General features: G+C 39.0%; 1 protein-coding gene across 1 annotated transcript in view; it reads right to left on the bottom strand.

Moving 5' to 3' along the window:
- uggt1 (UDP-glucose glycoprotein glucosyltransferase 1) overlaps nt 1-11,932 on the bottom strand; it is a 43,307-nt gene extending 31,375 nt beyond the window's left edge. Inside the window, exons 1-9 of the mRNA XM_042500678.1 lie at nt 11,877-11,932; nt 8,254-8,386; nt 7,834-7,913; nt 6,888-7,018; nt 6,669-6,781; nt 6,402-6,576; nt 2,651-2,747; nt 2,465-2,543; nt 2,092-2,192 (exon numbers count right to left, since the gene is read on the bottom strand). Coding sequence (XP_042356612.1) covers nt 2,092-2,192; nt 2,465-2,543; nt 2,651-2,747; nt 6,402-6,576; nt 6,669-6,781; nt 6,888-7,018; nt 7,834-7,913; nt 8,254-8,386; nt 11,877-11,910 — 943 coding nt within the window. The 5' untranslated portion in view covers nt 11,911-11,932. The remainder of the gene's footprint in view (nt 1-2,091; nt 2,193-2,464; nt 2,544-2,650; nt 2,748-6,401; nt 6,577-6,668; nt 6,782-6,887; nt 7,019-7,833; nt 7,914-8,253; nt 8,387-11,876) is intronic.
- Between the last annotated feature and the right edge of the window lie 2,717 nt (nt 11,933-14,649).

Raw genomic sequence — 14,649 nt, 5'->3', positions numbered from 1 at the left:
CACACCCTGGTACAATACAATATACTCAGAGGTCCTGCATTTAGCATCTTACTAAAATAACAGAACAGAAGTATTATGAGCGAAATGCTCTTAAAATATAAAATCATGTTTATGCTGAAAATGCTCCCTGTATTTTGTACTACATGTTTGATTATTGTAATATTGACCCCTAATCCATAAATGTAAGAATAGTTTGTTAAAGTGGAGCTGTTTTTAAATAAAGTTCTGTGGGTTTAAGCTATGTCTGACTGCACAGTCTGACTTCATAATGATTGGGATTTAAGGGTTTTTAGCAAGGAATCTGTAAAAACGTTTCATCACATTTCTATGAATTGGTGAGAAGAGACAGCCCTCTTTGAGTCAAGAAACAATTGATTACATTTTGAAGGTGAAGATGAAGATCTGGGATTTCTGCCATTAGATAATTTTCTTTTGTCAGCTGTGGCTATGAAACTAATGGACACAGAGCTCAGTCTGAGTCCTGGGGGCGTATTTACAGGATCATAAAATCGATTCCTTCAAAATTTAAGTGACAGGACGAATGCCTGCAGGTGTTGATGGTAAGGAGTGTTTAGCTGAGGAGGATTCGGCCTCACAGTTTATTTTCGATAGCCTGTAAAGACATTGGCTCTGTCAGTTTTTCATATTTGTTTCAATTTCTCACTAATGTAATTCCAAAAGGCATAAACACATATTTCTCGCATGAACTGTTTGTACCTACATATCCAATCATGTTACAGCTGAAAGCGAAAGAAAAACAAAAACCATCGCAGGAGCATTTGTAAGGCTGAAAAGGTTTATATATTCGTACTGAACTGTCTCAGTATAGGGGTCAGGGTTTGGTGCATGCAGCATGCACACTATAAAAATTGTTGCATATGTGGAACTAAATTTCTTGAGTGCAAAATCAGCCTAATCAGCTGTATGCCATGAGAAACAGGAATACAGGACAGCACAACGAAAGGACTGGCATGCAAGTCATTATGACGAGTGCAAATTAAATGGTGGAGTCAACCTGCAGGTCAACTTTTATTTGACATTTGTCCTTTTGTTTGAACATGGTCAACTTTTGTACTGTAATGACCTGTTCAGATTCAAAATTAAGTCTTTAAACCAGCACAGTGTTTGAAGTGGTCTGCCTTGTGATACAGATTTAGAGGGAGCTCTAAAATTTCAAGATCAGCTTGACCTGTTGCATTCCCTCTAAATCAGTAAACTAAGCTTAAGCATAGACGCTGATTTTGTTGTTTGCTATGAAAATGGCGATCTGGCTAGCAAAGCTGCACTGAGCGGACAATAACAACAGTAAAGCAGTGTGTGAAAGTATTATGGGTGCTTTTTAGACTGCACATCGATCACGTTATCAGGGCTGCTGTGGGTGCACGGTCATAATTGCTTCGTTGTTATGCTCACAAATTATAGAAGACAAATCACAAAACTTTATAAACTCTGCATATATGTTCCACTACAGAAGAACTATAAAACAGTCATTTTTTTCAGCAGCTGCTGGAGGCTCTGCAGAGGCACAGAGTGGCCTTACCTGCTGAAAGATCGTTCATCAGGTCATTATATGACAACTTCTGAGTGAGTTCTTTAGTGACACTGATGACAGAGAAGCCAGTTAGACATTCCTGTCCTATTTTTTTAATAAGCTTAACTTTTGAAAAACTTTGCTCAGCAGAGGATAATAATGTAAAAGCGTGCCTGCGCTGTTGTGCTGGTGCGCCTGCCCGTAGCAGCAGCGCTGGCCTTTGTCGGGATCAACTACGAGATCGCGGAAATATTTCATGATCAGCAGATGGATATATTATTGGTTCAGCTGAAGAAATCACATTTCTCCTATCAGAAAGTCCTGTGATTGGTTTGTTTTCATTCACACCACAAGCGAACCACACCAGATTTCACTTGGAAGTGGACCGAGACCCCCGTTTTCAGTTCACTTGTTTGGTCCACACCAGGGTTCGATTGAGCTTTCACACCACCCCGAATGAACCGGACTATCCGAGGAAACAAACCCTAGTCTGTTTAAAGCAGAGCAAACAGCTCAGGTGTGAATGCGACCTGAGAGTAAGAGTTAAAGAAGAGACCCACCTTGCATTTGCCAGACTTTCAGAGGTGCCATTTCATTGGTGCTTTCGACCAAATGCTTCCTTAACTCCTGTAACTGCTCTTTCAGCTCTGGGTAGACGGTCCTGGTGAGGGAACGACACACAAAGCAGCATGGAGAAAGTAAGTGCATCTGCTAAACACCCTAATTGCTAATTAAGAGTGAGTTGTCGAAATCACATATTGATTTGTTTCTTTTTTAGATTAGTTTATCACACATAAAGGGTTGTGGTCAGAGCTTTGAGGGAAGAAACTGTAAAGGAAGAAAGGAAGAAAAGGCCGGTGTGAGTGTGGTGCAGTTCCTGGAGCTAATCCAAGCTTTGAGTTTTTAATCATGAGCTGACGCAGGGTCACTCACTTCAGTTTGCCAAAAAGGAATCCCTGGACCTCGTCCACTGGATCGTTCTCTCCGATCACTGTAGCATTCACCTCCGCCCCTGAAACCACAATCAATTAACTCGTTATTCGCATGAGGACTCCTCTGGGATTACACCATCGTGGGCATGTGTGTATCAATAGTGTGTGTGTGTGTGTGTGTGTGTACCCTGGACTTGTGTGTCATCCTTTGCCTTGTACTCCTGGCTTTTGATGGCAAGCTCCACTCCATATCCCGACAGATAGACTTTCTTTCCGCTTGGATTCTGGAGGGAAAAGAGGAAGCGTTGTAAGAAAGGCGAGAAGTCATCCTTGTCTCTATTACAGCTTTCCTTGATGTGCATTGACACACAACTTGAGAATATATTCAGTGAGAGATAAAGGCATGTGTCAATGAATTCAAAAGACACTGACTGTAGTTGCCAGGGACCTATTATGCTTTTTCTTATTTTCTGTCATATTCTTAATGTTACAATGTCAGATGTTCGTATAAAACGTGGCCAAATTTTCAAATAATGAAGTGAAAGTTTGTAAAAGTAATCCCTGTAAAACAAAACCTCTGGCTTTGGACCAATCACAATACTTTGTTACCGACAATTTTTCTTTTTTACTTTTGAAACAAGCTGACATCAGCTCGTCTGTATATGGTCATCTGCTGCAGGCACATCAGTGCTCATGCTTACATGCAAGCATTGCTACATGTAGCTACATGCTAATGTTAGTGAAACCAGTAATCTTGTGGAGCATATTCCTGCTGAAAGAGTTTGTGTTTAGAAGCTTCTATTGGTTAATTTCCACGATAGAAAGTACCACTACACTCTGATAGACTATAGTGGCAAGTTTACTGTGCAAGTTCACTGCTACGTGTATCTACATGCTAACTTCAAGGGAACCTGTAATCAATGTTGTTAATTTCTTCTTGATTTCAGAGAATGTTCCTGCTGGAACATGTCCGGTTGTCAATGTTTTGGTTGTTTATGGGTGACTTTTTTACACCAGGTAGTGCTGCTATACTGCAATAAAGTCATCCCACAACTGCAAGTACATGGCTACATATAGCAACATGCTGACATAAGGGTATAATGAAATCTTGGTTGCCGATGTTGTTAATTTCTCCCCCATTTTAGATGATATTCCTGCTGGAGTATGTCCTCCTTTTAGATGTTGGTTTAGAAGCTTGTGTTGGTGATTTTTCACAGTAGAGAATGCTACTGTACTCTGATAGAGCCATTTCCTGAATGGAAGTACACTGCTACATGTAGCAACATGCTAATGTCGGGGAAACATAATCTTGGTTGTCAACGTTGTTAATTTCTCCCTGATTTTGGATCATATTGCTGAATAGGCTTTAATTGGTCTTTTTTTTCCTGAGGAAGTGGCGCTTAACTCGACAGAGTCATTCCCCTGCGCAAATTTACTACTATGTGGAGCTACATGCTAATATCAGGGAAACAAGTTTATCTTGGTTGTCGAACTTGATAGTTTCTCCCAGATTTCTGTTTATATTCCTGCTGGAACATACCCAGTTTTGTTGTGAAGCTTTTAAAGGTGATTTTTCACAGAGGAAAGCTCTGCTACAGTCATTCCCAATGAGTGTGCAAAGAGGCTGTATATTCAGAATACCTAGAAACACTGACCAATCAGAGGAGACTGGGCTTTTTGAGAAGAGGGTTTAAAAGAAATTGAGTGTTTTCAGACTGAGGATGAATACAGGTGTCCCAGCACAGGTAGTATAAGAAAAAATAAAGTGAATGTTGAACATTAAAGCATTTTAACATGTTCTAGTGAAAACCTTAAATACAAGTTTGAATCTGAAAAAGAGCATAACAGGTCCCGAGTCAGCACTCAAGCTGTCCAACTGGTTTGATTACAACTGCACTGATGGAAAATGAAATGTTTCCAATCTATATGCACTTAAGTAAGCAGAAACATGTTTACCCAAGTGGCTTCTGCGGTTGTAAAAGGCTGTATTAACTTCCTTGTATTCATCTTCATTTCTGTTGTAAAAATGAATCTCCTTTGCATCCCAAACACATGTGCTTGACAGCTTTCAAGTACAGACAACCAGCTGTTGCGTGCTAAGTGCTCAGAACATAAGGTGTACCCTGACTGGCCACAAAGCTTATAAGTAAAAAGAGAAAGCGTTAAGTGTTACAACCTCTCTAGTGCCCGGGACACTGTGCCTAACAGACAGATGGTGAGAATAATTTATCATAATTACAGGGGAAAACTTCTCAACTGTATTTGCATGTGAGAGAAGAAGCAATCCAACTTCAACCTGACATGATAAGCTGGAGAAGTACTTTTTTATCTCAGGTGAAAATGAGAAGCCCAATTAAACTGCAGAGGTTTTTTTTCAGATAACAATAACTCAAAACATTAGTGCTTTTTAATCAACACCTTGCTTCATGTTGACTGACAGGTACATACATTAATTACACTACAATACACCCTGTCAGCTGTGAGATATTCACTTTCACTATCTTACTCCATCAAAGGAAATTTGGTATTCAGCCTGACAACACGCACACTGACACCCACAAGAACTAAAATATAATTGAGTAAGTTGTCTGCATTCAGTCGTAGTGTATTATTTGTACCTTTTAGTTGTGTTATTACTAAGACTATGTGCAAATGAAGAAACAGATTAAACATAGCCAGTGTGTTCAGAAAAGTGTTAATCTAATGTGCGTGTGAATGTGTGGAGATTTATTTAGCTTTCAGGCACAAAAGTGTTCCACTGCTCCTTCTTACATGCTGTTCACTGCAGGTTTAACCTACGCTTTAAACACTGGACCAAAGCAACACCGGTCCTTCAATATTTCTCCTTTCTCAACCAAAATTAAATGCAATGCTGTTTGCAAACAACCACAATGCACACCTGTTCATAAATCCCGTCAGAAAACCTACCACAACTAGCTTTACACTTTGCATTAAAATGGATTTTGGATGATCAGATTGCTATCAGATACTGCTTCACCGCATGAATGCCAACTGTAATTGAAGTCAAATTAAGGGTAACATTAGCTATTTAACCATTAACTGACAATAGAAATGTTGACTGATTAATCCTATCAGTTAAAACAGTTAAAAAACATGCTTTGTTAAATACAACAGACTGTTGCTACATGGGGACATGATAAGAGCGGCATCTGCTGCTGCACAGGCAGGACACGAATGCTACAGTGCTGCCAGGGCTATAGCATGATACCACTACAACACCCCTCAACAACCTAATGCTCAGAGGCACAGGTGGACTCAGAGCAGTCAGTATAACATCTAACCAGTATGCACGAGCTAGCAGCTAACATCCGACACTGAGCCGCTAAATGGTCCCAACAAACTCACACTTGGACCAAAATGGCTTGACTTTGTCGTTAAACACAATGGTAACATTAGCTGTGTGATGCCATCAGTTAGCCTTGTCACTGTGTTTATGGGCAGGCACGGCACTCATACTTCCGCAACCGTAGTCGACAGTGCAGCTGGGCCAGGAGGCGCTGAGCAAAGCAATATGCAGCATGGCATGCAGCTCTACACACTCTCTCTCACACACACACACACACACACACACACACACACAAATGTGATCACAATGTGGGCAGAGTGGAGGAAATGAGAACACTCACCAATGTCAGGTGTAAATGCAAAGACTCATGGATTGGACGTCATTATCCAGATACAGATCACATCCTCATCCCCTAAATGCTGTCTAAGTTTGCGGCATTTTGCATGAAATACTGGCTATTTTCAATGTTTCACTGTCTAAAAATATTCAATATCTATATATTCTACCACCTGTTAGCTTTAACTGCTTGTGAAACCTTGTAGTCCTCATTCACTTATGTCTTTATGTACTGTGAGCTGTATAAAGTATTACTCAAAGATAATATTGTTAAAAGTGTGTGAGAAACACCTACAGCCACGTAATGGCGGAGCACATAAGTCGCCTGGCCTTCGTGGACTTTGGATGATATGACATTGTGAAGCCTCTGGAAATCTGTTTTCCCAAACTCAGCGTACAGAATGACAACAGGAGCTTCTGGATTTGATCCTGGGTATTTGTGATCCCCTTTGAAAAGGTACGGCTTCGGCCTGCAAGAGAGACAGAGAAGTCAGTTATAATATCAGGCGTTCTTTAACGGTTACATCACCCTCCTGTCTGACTTTTATGGGTATTTAATTACCTCTCAGGTGCTGTTTTCAGCAGTGCGGCTAAACTTCCTTCATCACAAGTCTTTTCTCCATGGATGCTGAAAAATGCTGAGCAGCCAGAGGGAGGAGGCTCATTGGACGCTATCTAAAAAAAAGAACAGGATCTTTCACACACAATGAAAAGAATATGATCTTCCTAACATGCATGAACACGCTTTCAAAAAAATAAAATAAAATGATCATCCCGGTACCTGTTGGAAGGAGTGTACTGTTGCAGAGTAGGCTCTCAGGGAGAGGGCGAACTTGAGCATGTTCACCTGGACGGAGCTGAGCAAGGCACTGGCTTTCTTCACGATCAGGTCATAATAAGCCTGATCTGTGTCTGCATGAAGACCAGAAATAGCACATCAACATTATGCTGCTTGACATGTTTTTGGGTCGTTCTATTTTACATTCTTTAACCCTTTAACACTTGGATCAACATCAGTATACATGTGTTGCATTCAGATGCCTTTTAGCGGCATTTAAACCTCTAAAAACCAGAGAAAATTGCGTTGATCTGATTTTGATTTGAAACAACATAATGAGAAATTTCACACAAACAAAATTAGATGGGGGAGATTATTAGATATGATTAAAAATGGGGGAAAATGTCCAGAAAATTTAATTTATAATTCTCTTAATATCTAAATAATATCTAATATTATGTTACAGAAAATAGAAACAACGCATATGTTTATGTTTTAAGCACTTTGTTTAGGTCATTTTCTTCTATTTTGTTTGTTTGATATTGTTTTACTTTACTTTTTTATGTTTATTTTTTTAGCTAATTGTCTTGCAACCTTTTATTAATTTCTTCCTAATTTTGGGGTATTTTTTGTTAAGTTGCTCGTCTCCCTCTTCCCATGTTTTTTTAAAAAGAAATCAAACCAATTTGCTTAGGTTTTAAAGGGTTAACTCTGTCACAGGAGTTGTATCATACTACTTTGATACTGGCAGAGACACAAGAGAACAGACTAAAAACACAGTTTGCAGCTCTGTTCTCTCATGTTATTGCTTACATAAGTGTTTGGCCAAAACACTGACACTGCAATTGCTTCCAAGAGGCTTTCATACACACACATCATAAATTCAACTCCCAGCACGGAGACTAAAAGTGAAAACTGGTTTAGAGCGGCTGAGACAGCTTTACTTTACCATCATATTCTCCTTCTATGTCCTGATTGGCCTCCACAAAGTCCCAAAACTTCTCCTGGCTCTCTTCTGCCAGGAACTCACTGAGGACGAAGAAGAAGATGAAGATGACAGTCTCATAAGCTCTGCATGTATGTATGGCACTTTGTGACGGCTGCTACATTTGTATGGTTTTTATTTTGCTGCCAAAGCCAGAGCTCAGGGTCATCTGCGGCACACAATGCTGCATCTGAAGCCTTTAAGTATTCAGCATCTTGCTCAAGGACGCATCAGTGAGACAGAAGTTTGAATTCACTTAGAGGACATCTTCAGTAATGACCCTACAAGCCCTCGGGACATTGATTTATCTATTATATGCTTCCGAAATATAACATCAGATGTAATGCGGCCAAATGGCTGCTGCTGAGCAATGCGGTGTCGTACCTGGCCTCCAGCAGCAGAGGGGTATCTGCCCATTTGGTAGTGAGAGTGGTGGTGACAGCCTTGGAGTCCGCACCCCCAGATACTGCAGAGAGCAGCGACAGCAGCAGGGTCCACAGAAGCCACATCCTCAAGCCTGAGAGAAGAGTCGAGGGAGGAGTGGAAAATCAGTTGATGATTCATAGGAATGACAGGATAATCAGAGCAAGAGTGCTGTTACAAAGACAGAGACGAGAGAGCGAGCTCAGCCCTGTTTATATGTTGCACTTAAAAGCATCTTGCATGACACATGGACATCTAAAATACAGGTGTGACTGCGCTGAAAAGCACACACTCAATCAGTGCACATGTGAAAAAACGAAACACCTACAATTGCAATGTGAACTCAAATTCCTGACAACACTGAGAGAATAACTATTCTAGTTTGATATAAGAGGACAGCTGGGGCAACAACTGAGGATAATTTAACATTTTCGGGGGGCATTTTATCATGTTAGAATTCTACAAATTTCTGTTGTTCAAATTGACAAATTTTAATAATTGAAGTTTTAGTTTTCTCCCTATGTTTGCTTGGTTCAAAGTTTGAAGTCATATAATACAAAGCAGTAGTCTTTGATTTTACAAACATTTTACATATTGTAGAACAAGAAAACATTTACTTATTTTATTTGTTTTTTAAATTCATTATTTATTTTCATTTGTTTACAGTTTAGACCTAATTCACATCTCCAGTCCCTCAGCAGGTCAGAACAAAGACACAGCACAATAACATAATACTTTAAAGTTGTACGAAAAAACAAGACAAACAATACACACAATAGCATGCTATAAAGTGATACAAAGAATGCATGACAATGCAACATAAAACTACCCAAAAACACTCATCACACACAAAAAATGCAATAAAAGGCTACACACAAAAGGGCATCACAAGTGAATGTTAAAATACAAATATATAACAAAAAATATAAAACAAGTTATAAAGTTTTAACGTCAGTGAGCTGAGCAGCTTTTAACCGTCTTTTCAAGGTTGTTTTGAAAGTCCTGACAGAGCTGCAGCTCCTCACATCGTCAGACAGAGTGTTCCTCTGATTTGTAGCTTTTATAGAAAAAGCTGATCGCCTAAAGGCAGGTGATGAAATGTTACATTAGTTTCGTACAGATGATGATCTTGAGGATCTAATAGAACTTACTGAGCGAGTGCACACAAATCACAAAATAGAGGAGGGGCCAAACCATTTAGAATTTCATAAACCAGGTGTAAACGATGTTATTAACACAAAATTAACTATTTATTGTGACACTTATTTCAGCCCTGACAGGACTTGACAAACACACTAGGACACCACAGATTTGCTTTTACCAAACAACTTGAACACGGTTTTGAAGCCTGTTTACACGACCGTCTAAATGCAATTTGCATTTTTTTCCGCTTAGGGTCATATGCATATGCGATGGTTACAGTTTCCAGCAGTTAGGGAGGCAACATCTGGACATCGGTCGTCAGTGGAGATGCTTTCAACATGCTTTATGATGTGAGGTACAAAGTACAATCCGTCTCAGCTTGATGTAGACAAGGCTGAGCCACAGACTGGGCAAAGCAGGAAATTGCACCTGCATACCATGAACCAAAGTTTCACTGTGTCATTTGGTTTTAGTCGTAATCTCATTGATTGTATATTTGTTAGGAAATTTACATTACTAAAATAAAATATCAATAATAAAGGGTCAAGCACTGTTCTATAACGCTGCAGTACTGAGTCTGAATCAAAACTATTTTTTTGTGTGTGCAACCTTACATGCCACTAAATCCTTCACACTGGACCTGTAACTGGCTACTCTTTGCAGCTCTATATTCTGCTGTTTGCACTGCACTTCATTAAAACCTAAAAGTGACATGGTACATACCAGGGATGTAACAATGCATCAGCCTGGATCTGTATATTAATTCAGTGATCAAATATCTAATTCTATTCATACAAAATGACACATCAATATTGTCATCTTTAAGATAAGCCTTTATTCTGAAATTCCCATGGCCCGTCCTTCCTGAACGATCAAACAGTGTTAGATGCCAGGCAGATAATGGTGAGCAGCTAAGAAAAGGACAACGAGGATGCTCACTAGTATCGTTTCATACTGATCACAGGCTGCTGAATTGAATTGAATCAAAACTGTACTGTGGCAGACTTTGTGATATCAGCAGCAAATACCACTTTGTTGTCCAAATAATCAATATAATACTGTATTGTGATTGTGTTTAAAATTTGCGTCAGAGTCTGGCGCACTTCCTGGAGGCTTGTAACTCTTCGGCGCTAAGCCACAGGGAATTGTGCCAGGCTCTGATGCAAATTTTTCATTGTGGCCAAAAGTGGAATCACACAATCTGGGTCCGTCACGTGATGGCCGCTGGCCCAGAAAGACTTTTTCCCATTGACTTGCATCGTCAGTCAATCAGAAGGGGGTTTGACGTTCACAATTTTTTTTGTGAGTGTCAAAACCCCCACGAAACAACTTCTATCACTATCTAGATTTAAGCCATTCAGTTTGATAACATTTGTTAAGTCTAAAAGAGTCACAAGATTTATCTTTTTAGACCGCCATTCAAGTTAGCCATGCGCTAAACTGCAAGTTAGTCGCTCTGCTGGTGGAAGTTACCCGCTCAGGCACACTCAGCCGAGGAAAGTCTCTAGTGCTCATGCCTTATGGACCAGTAGATCTGGGTATGTTATACCCTGACAAGGAGCTTTTTTTTGCTTCATGAATGGGGCTCCACCTCCATGACTGTATCCAGGCTTTTTTAAAATACATTCATGGGGCAAGTGGGGGACATTACATCCATCTTTATGGTCTATAATCAGCCAGACTGGACGTTTTTGGGAGGGGGGCTTAAAGAGAAAGGCGCTAAAACAGAGCATTTCAGACAGACGGTGAATACAAGTGTCCCAGCATAAACAGTATACAAAAAAGCAAGAGTTTTCCAGACTTTACAGCATGTAAACAAGTCCTACTAGAAGCCAAAAATGCATGTATTAACCTGAAAATTAGCGTAGTATGGGACCTTTAATAGTAAAATGACAGCGACAGATATAAAGATATAAAGTGCAAGTGAGGGCAGGAGGGGGAAGACACCCTCATCATCATAATGAAACCAACAGTTTCGTGTATCCTAACTCAGAGGACGTTGTTTTGGGCGCTCTTTGACGCTAGTAAACAAAAAGCTCCGGGATCTCTGACCAATAGGAAAGTTCAGCGTGGCTCCTCCGTCCAATGAGCGCCCGGTTTTCACATCCGGACTGTTTCAATGACAATCCTCAGAGCTGTACGCTAACATTAATACGTTTTCTAATATGTTAAAGTGGTCTCAACAGCTTTAATATTAGTTACGTTGACATTCAGAGTCCGTCAGCAGTTTGTGAACTCACAGCTAACTGAAGCTAACGATACCTGGAAACTGACGTTAGCCAAAAAAAGGCGTAGTAAGCTAGCTCTCTGCTCCAACACGGCGGCTTGTTCCGGTTTACTCACAGTCGGTTAATGTCACGGTCTCTTAAAAAAGTCAGCGACAGCCTCGGATATAGTCATCTATGCTTTCATCACATAAAAAATGAATGATATTTCCTCACCGAAGCCGGCTCCGGAGCTTCCTGCATCCTCCATGATCGGCTGAGTGGGGGGGGTCCTTTCTGACAGATTAGGTGACCACAATGTTGCCTGTTCAGAATTACTGAAATCCTCCGAGCGTTAAACTAACAACATTGAAACGTGACTTGAACACAAAACAGTTTCACTGAGAGTTAATTAAAAACTAAAGTATGAGGAAACTGAACCTAATCTGGCAATTAGCCTTACTGCCTCACCCTTGCCTCCCAAACTGAAAAAAAGAAACATAATTAAACATATTATCATATTTTTTCCACTTAATTAAAAAACTAACATTTGTTATACTTCTGTTTTGTTTTTAAGAGGAGAAAAGTAATGCGTTTGCAGCATTTTATTTATCTATTTATTTATCTATCAATTTTTTTTGCATAAAATAGCACAAAATATATTTTTAAAAGTGGTTGGAATTTTAATATTTCAACTGTGCAATAGGGACTTATAGATATAAAATAAATAGATAGATAAAATAATTATTTATAACAGTCTCAATTGTGCTAAAGCTGGTGCAATTATTCAACTTCAGCAATGTGCAATATTCTCTCGATTCTTGAATGTATATTTAACATATGCTGCACATATTGTTTATAGCGAATTTCAATTTCAATTTTATTTATAAATTATCACAAATCATTTATAACAGTCCAAATTGTACTAAAGTTGGTGCAATTATTCAACTTCAGCAATCTGCAATATTCTCTCCATTCTTGGATGTATATTTAACATATGCTGCACATATTGTTTAAAGCCAATTTAAATTTAATTTGCCTAAAACGGCTTTACAGCATACGACACCCCTTTGTCCTTAGAGTCTTACAGCGGATAAACACATTATGTCATTACTCATGCCCATTAGTGTTAAAGAACAGCGCTCATTACTAGACAGTTATAAATCTATAAAATAAATGCTTAGCAGTGGTCAATGTGTATTTGTATCCCTTAAAAGAACCCCCTCCCAAACATCAATTATTTTGTGCTATTCAAATGATTTTTGACAGAAAAATCAATATTTACTAACATACACTACTGTGTCCATCCATTAATCAGATTAGGTGTCACTTTTAGAGAATTGATCCATTGACACTTCATTAGTGGCAGCTTCATGGGTTCCTTTGTTTGAGTTATTATGTCCAAAAGAGTCCATCTGAAAGCAGCTCTTAAAGGGACAGTTCACCCTTTGAATCAAAAATACGTATTTTAACTCTTATCTGTAGTGCTATTTATTAATCTTACTTGTGAAAAGTTCATCAGCATGTCATCAGCTTGTGAAAAGTTCATCAGCATGTCCAGAGATCATAACCCTGTTACTCAAAATAATCCACAGACCTTGTTGTGAGCAGTTTCATGTAGGAACTATTTTCTTTCTACCAAACTACACCCGTCAATTGTATCACTGTGCAGAAGGAAGTGTGCATCTACTCCATGTTAACCCAGAGCTCAGCTAACGAGGACGCCATTAATATTTACGTCTGAACGAGCCTCTCATCCATGAGTAGATGCACGTTTACTTCAGCGTGGTTATATGGTTGGCGGGTGAAGTTCAGCGGAAAGAAAAGTTCCTGCATGAAACTGCTCAAAACCAGGTCTGTGGATTATCGTGAGTAACTGGTTCATGATTTCTGGAAAGAGACATTGATGTTGAGTTTTTAAGATCAATTTTTTTAATCCAAGTGTCATTTGGTTTCATTATATTGGAGAGAAGGCGGGCATCTCTACAGTCGATATCCCCAACACCCTCATCATAACAATCTAAAATGATAATGTTGTTGAGTTTTAAATGCATTTACTGTGTATGGTTCAGGATTACAGGTTGACTAAAGTTATGTCCCCAAGAGAATTGTTAAAACTTATATATTATCATATATTTTACGCAAGGAGTCTATAGTAAGATGGCAATAATTTGAGTATATAGGTATGTATTTGCACATTTAGGCCTTTATGTGTATGAACACATTTGTATGCATTTATCTATGCAGGTATGTAGCCTTTTGTATGTACATGCAGATGTACATACACATACGCTTGTGTCAGTTTTTTTGTATATAATAGTGAATGTGCTTATTGTATTTTTTTTGTATTTAATTATATAACAAAATCAATATAATATACATCATAAAAACTCTCATATTAAGCTGAGCTGTCTAATATTATATAAATAATTAGAAGAATACAATTTTAGAAGGATTTTGCTATTTAAAAGGATGAAGATGAGAGATGGTGGGTGTATCTGTATATCTGTGTGCATTTAAATATGTTTAGGGCTCCCACAGTGATTTTACAGCATTAATGTGATCCATATATAATTGGGACTTGATTTGAGAAAACAGTACATATTAATTTAAAAAATGGAAATGAGGTTTGCTGTATGCATGGTGTGATAGCCAGGGGAAATAAATCCTGTGTTTAGCATAAGCCAAAGCTGTCCCTTTGGTTAACAGTATTTGTTATGTGGTAATGAAAAAGTAGAGAAACTGAAATCCCTCGTATTTTTTCAAAAAGCAGCCGGGATTCCTGGGGTCCATTTTTTAAAGCTTTACCCTGAGTTTGTCTGAGTGGCTGTGTCTTTTTTTCCCATTGGGGCAGATTGGTAAAAAATGTCTACCTGTTGTATGGTCCTGATAAAAAGAAGATGAAAGGTACAAGAGACACTGTCCCAGGGTGTGGAGACATGGGTCTTGCTTTTTTCATTTACTCGCTCTGCAGCCTAAATTAAATTGGACAGCTGATCCTCCAGAGGGA

This window comes from Plectropomus leopardus, chromosome 14 (assembly GCF_008729295.1).
Source record: "Plectropomus leopardus isolate mb chromosome 14, YSFRI_Pleo_2.0, whole genome shotgun sequence".
NCBI classification, from domain to species: Eukaryota; Metazoa; Chordata; class Actinopteri; order Perciformes; family Serranidae; genus Plectropomus; species Plectropomus leopardus.
This window is presented reverse-complemented; position numbering and strand designations above follow the sequence as displayed.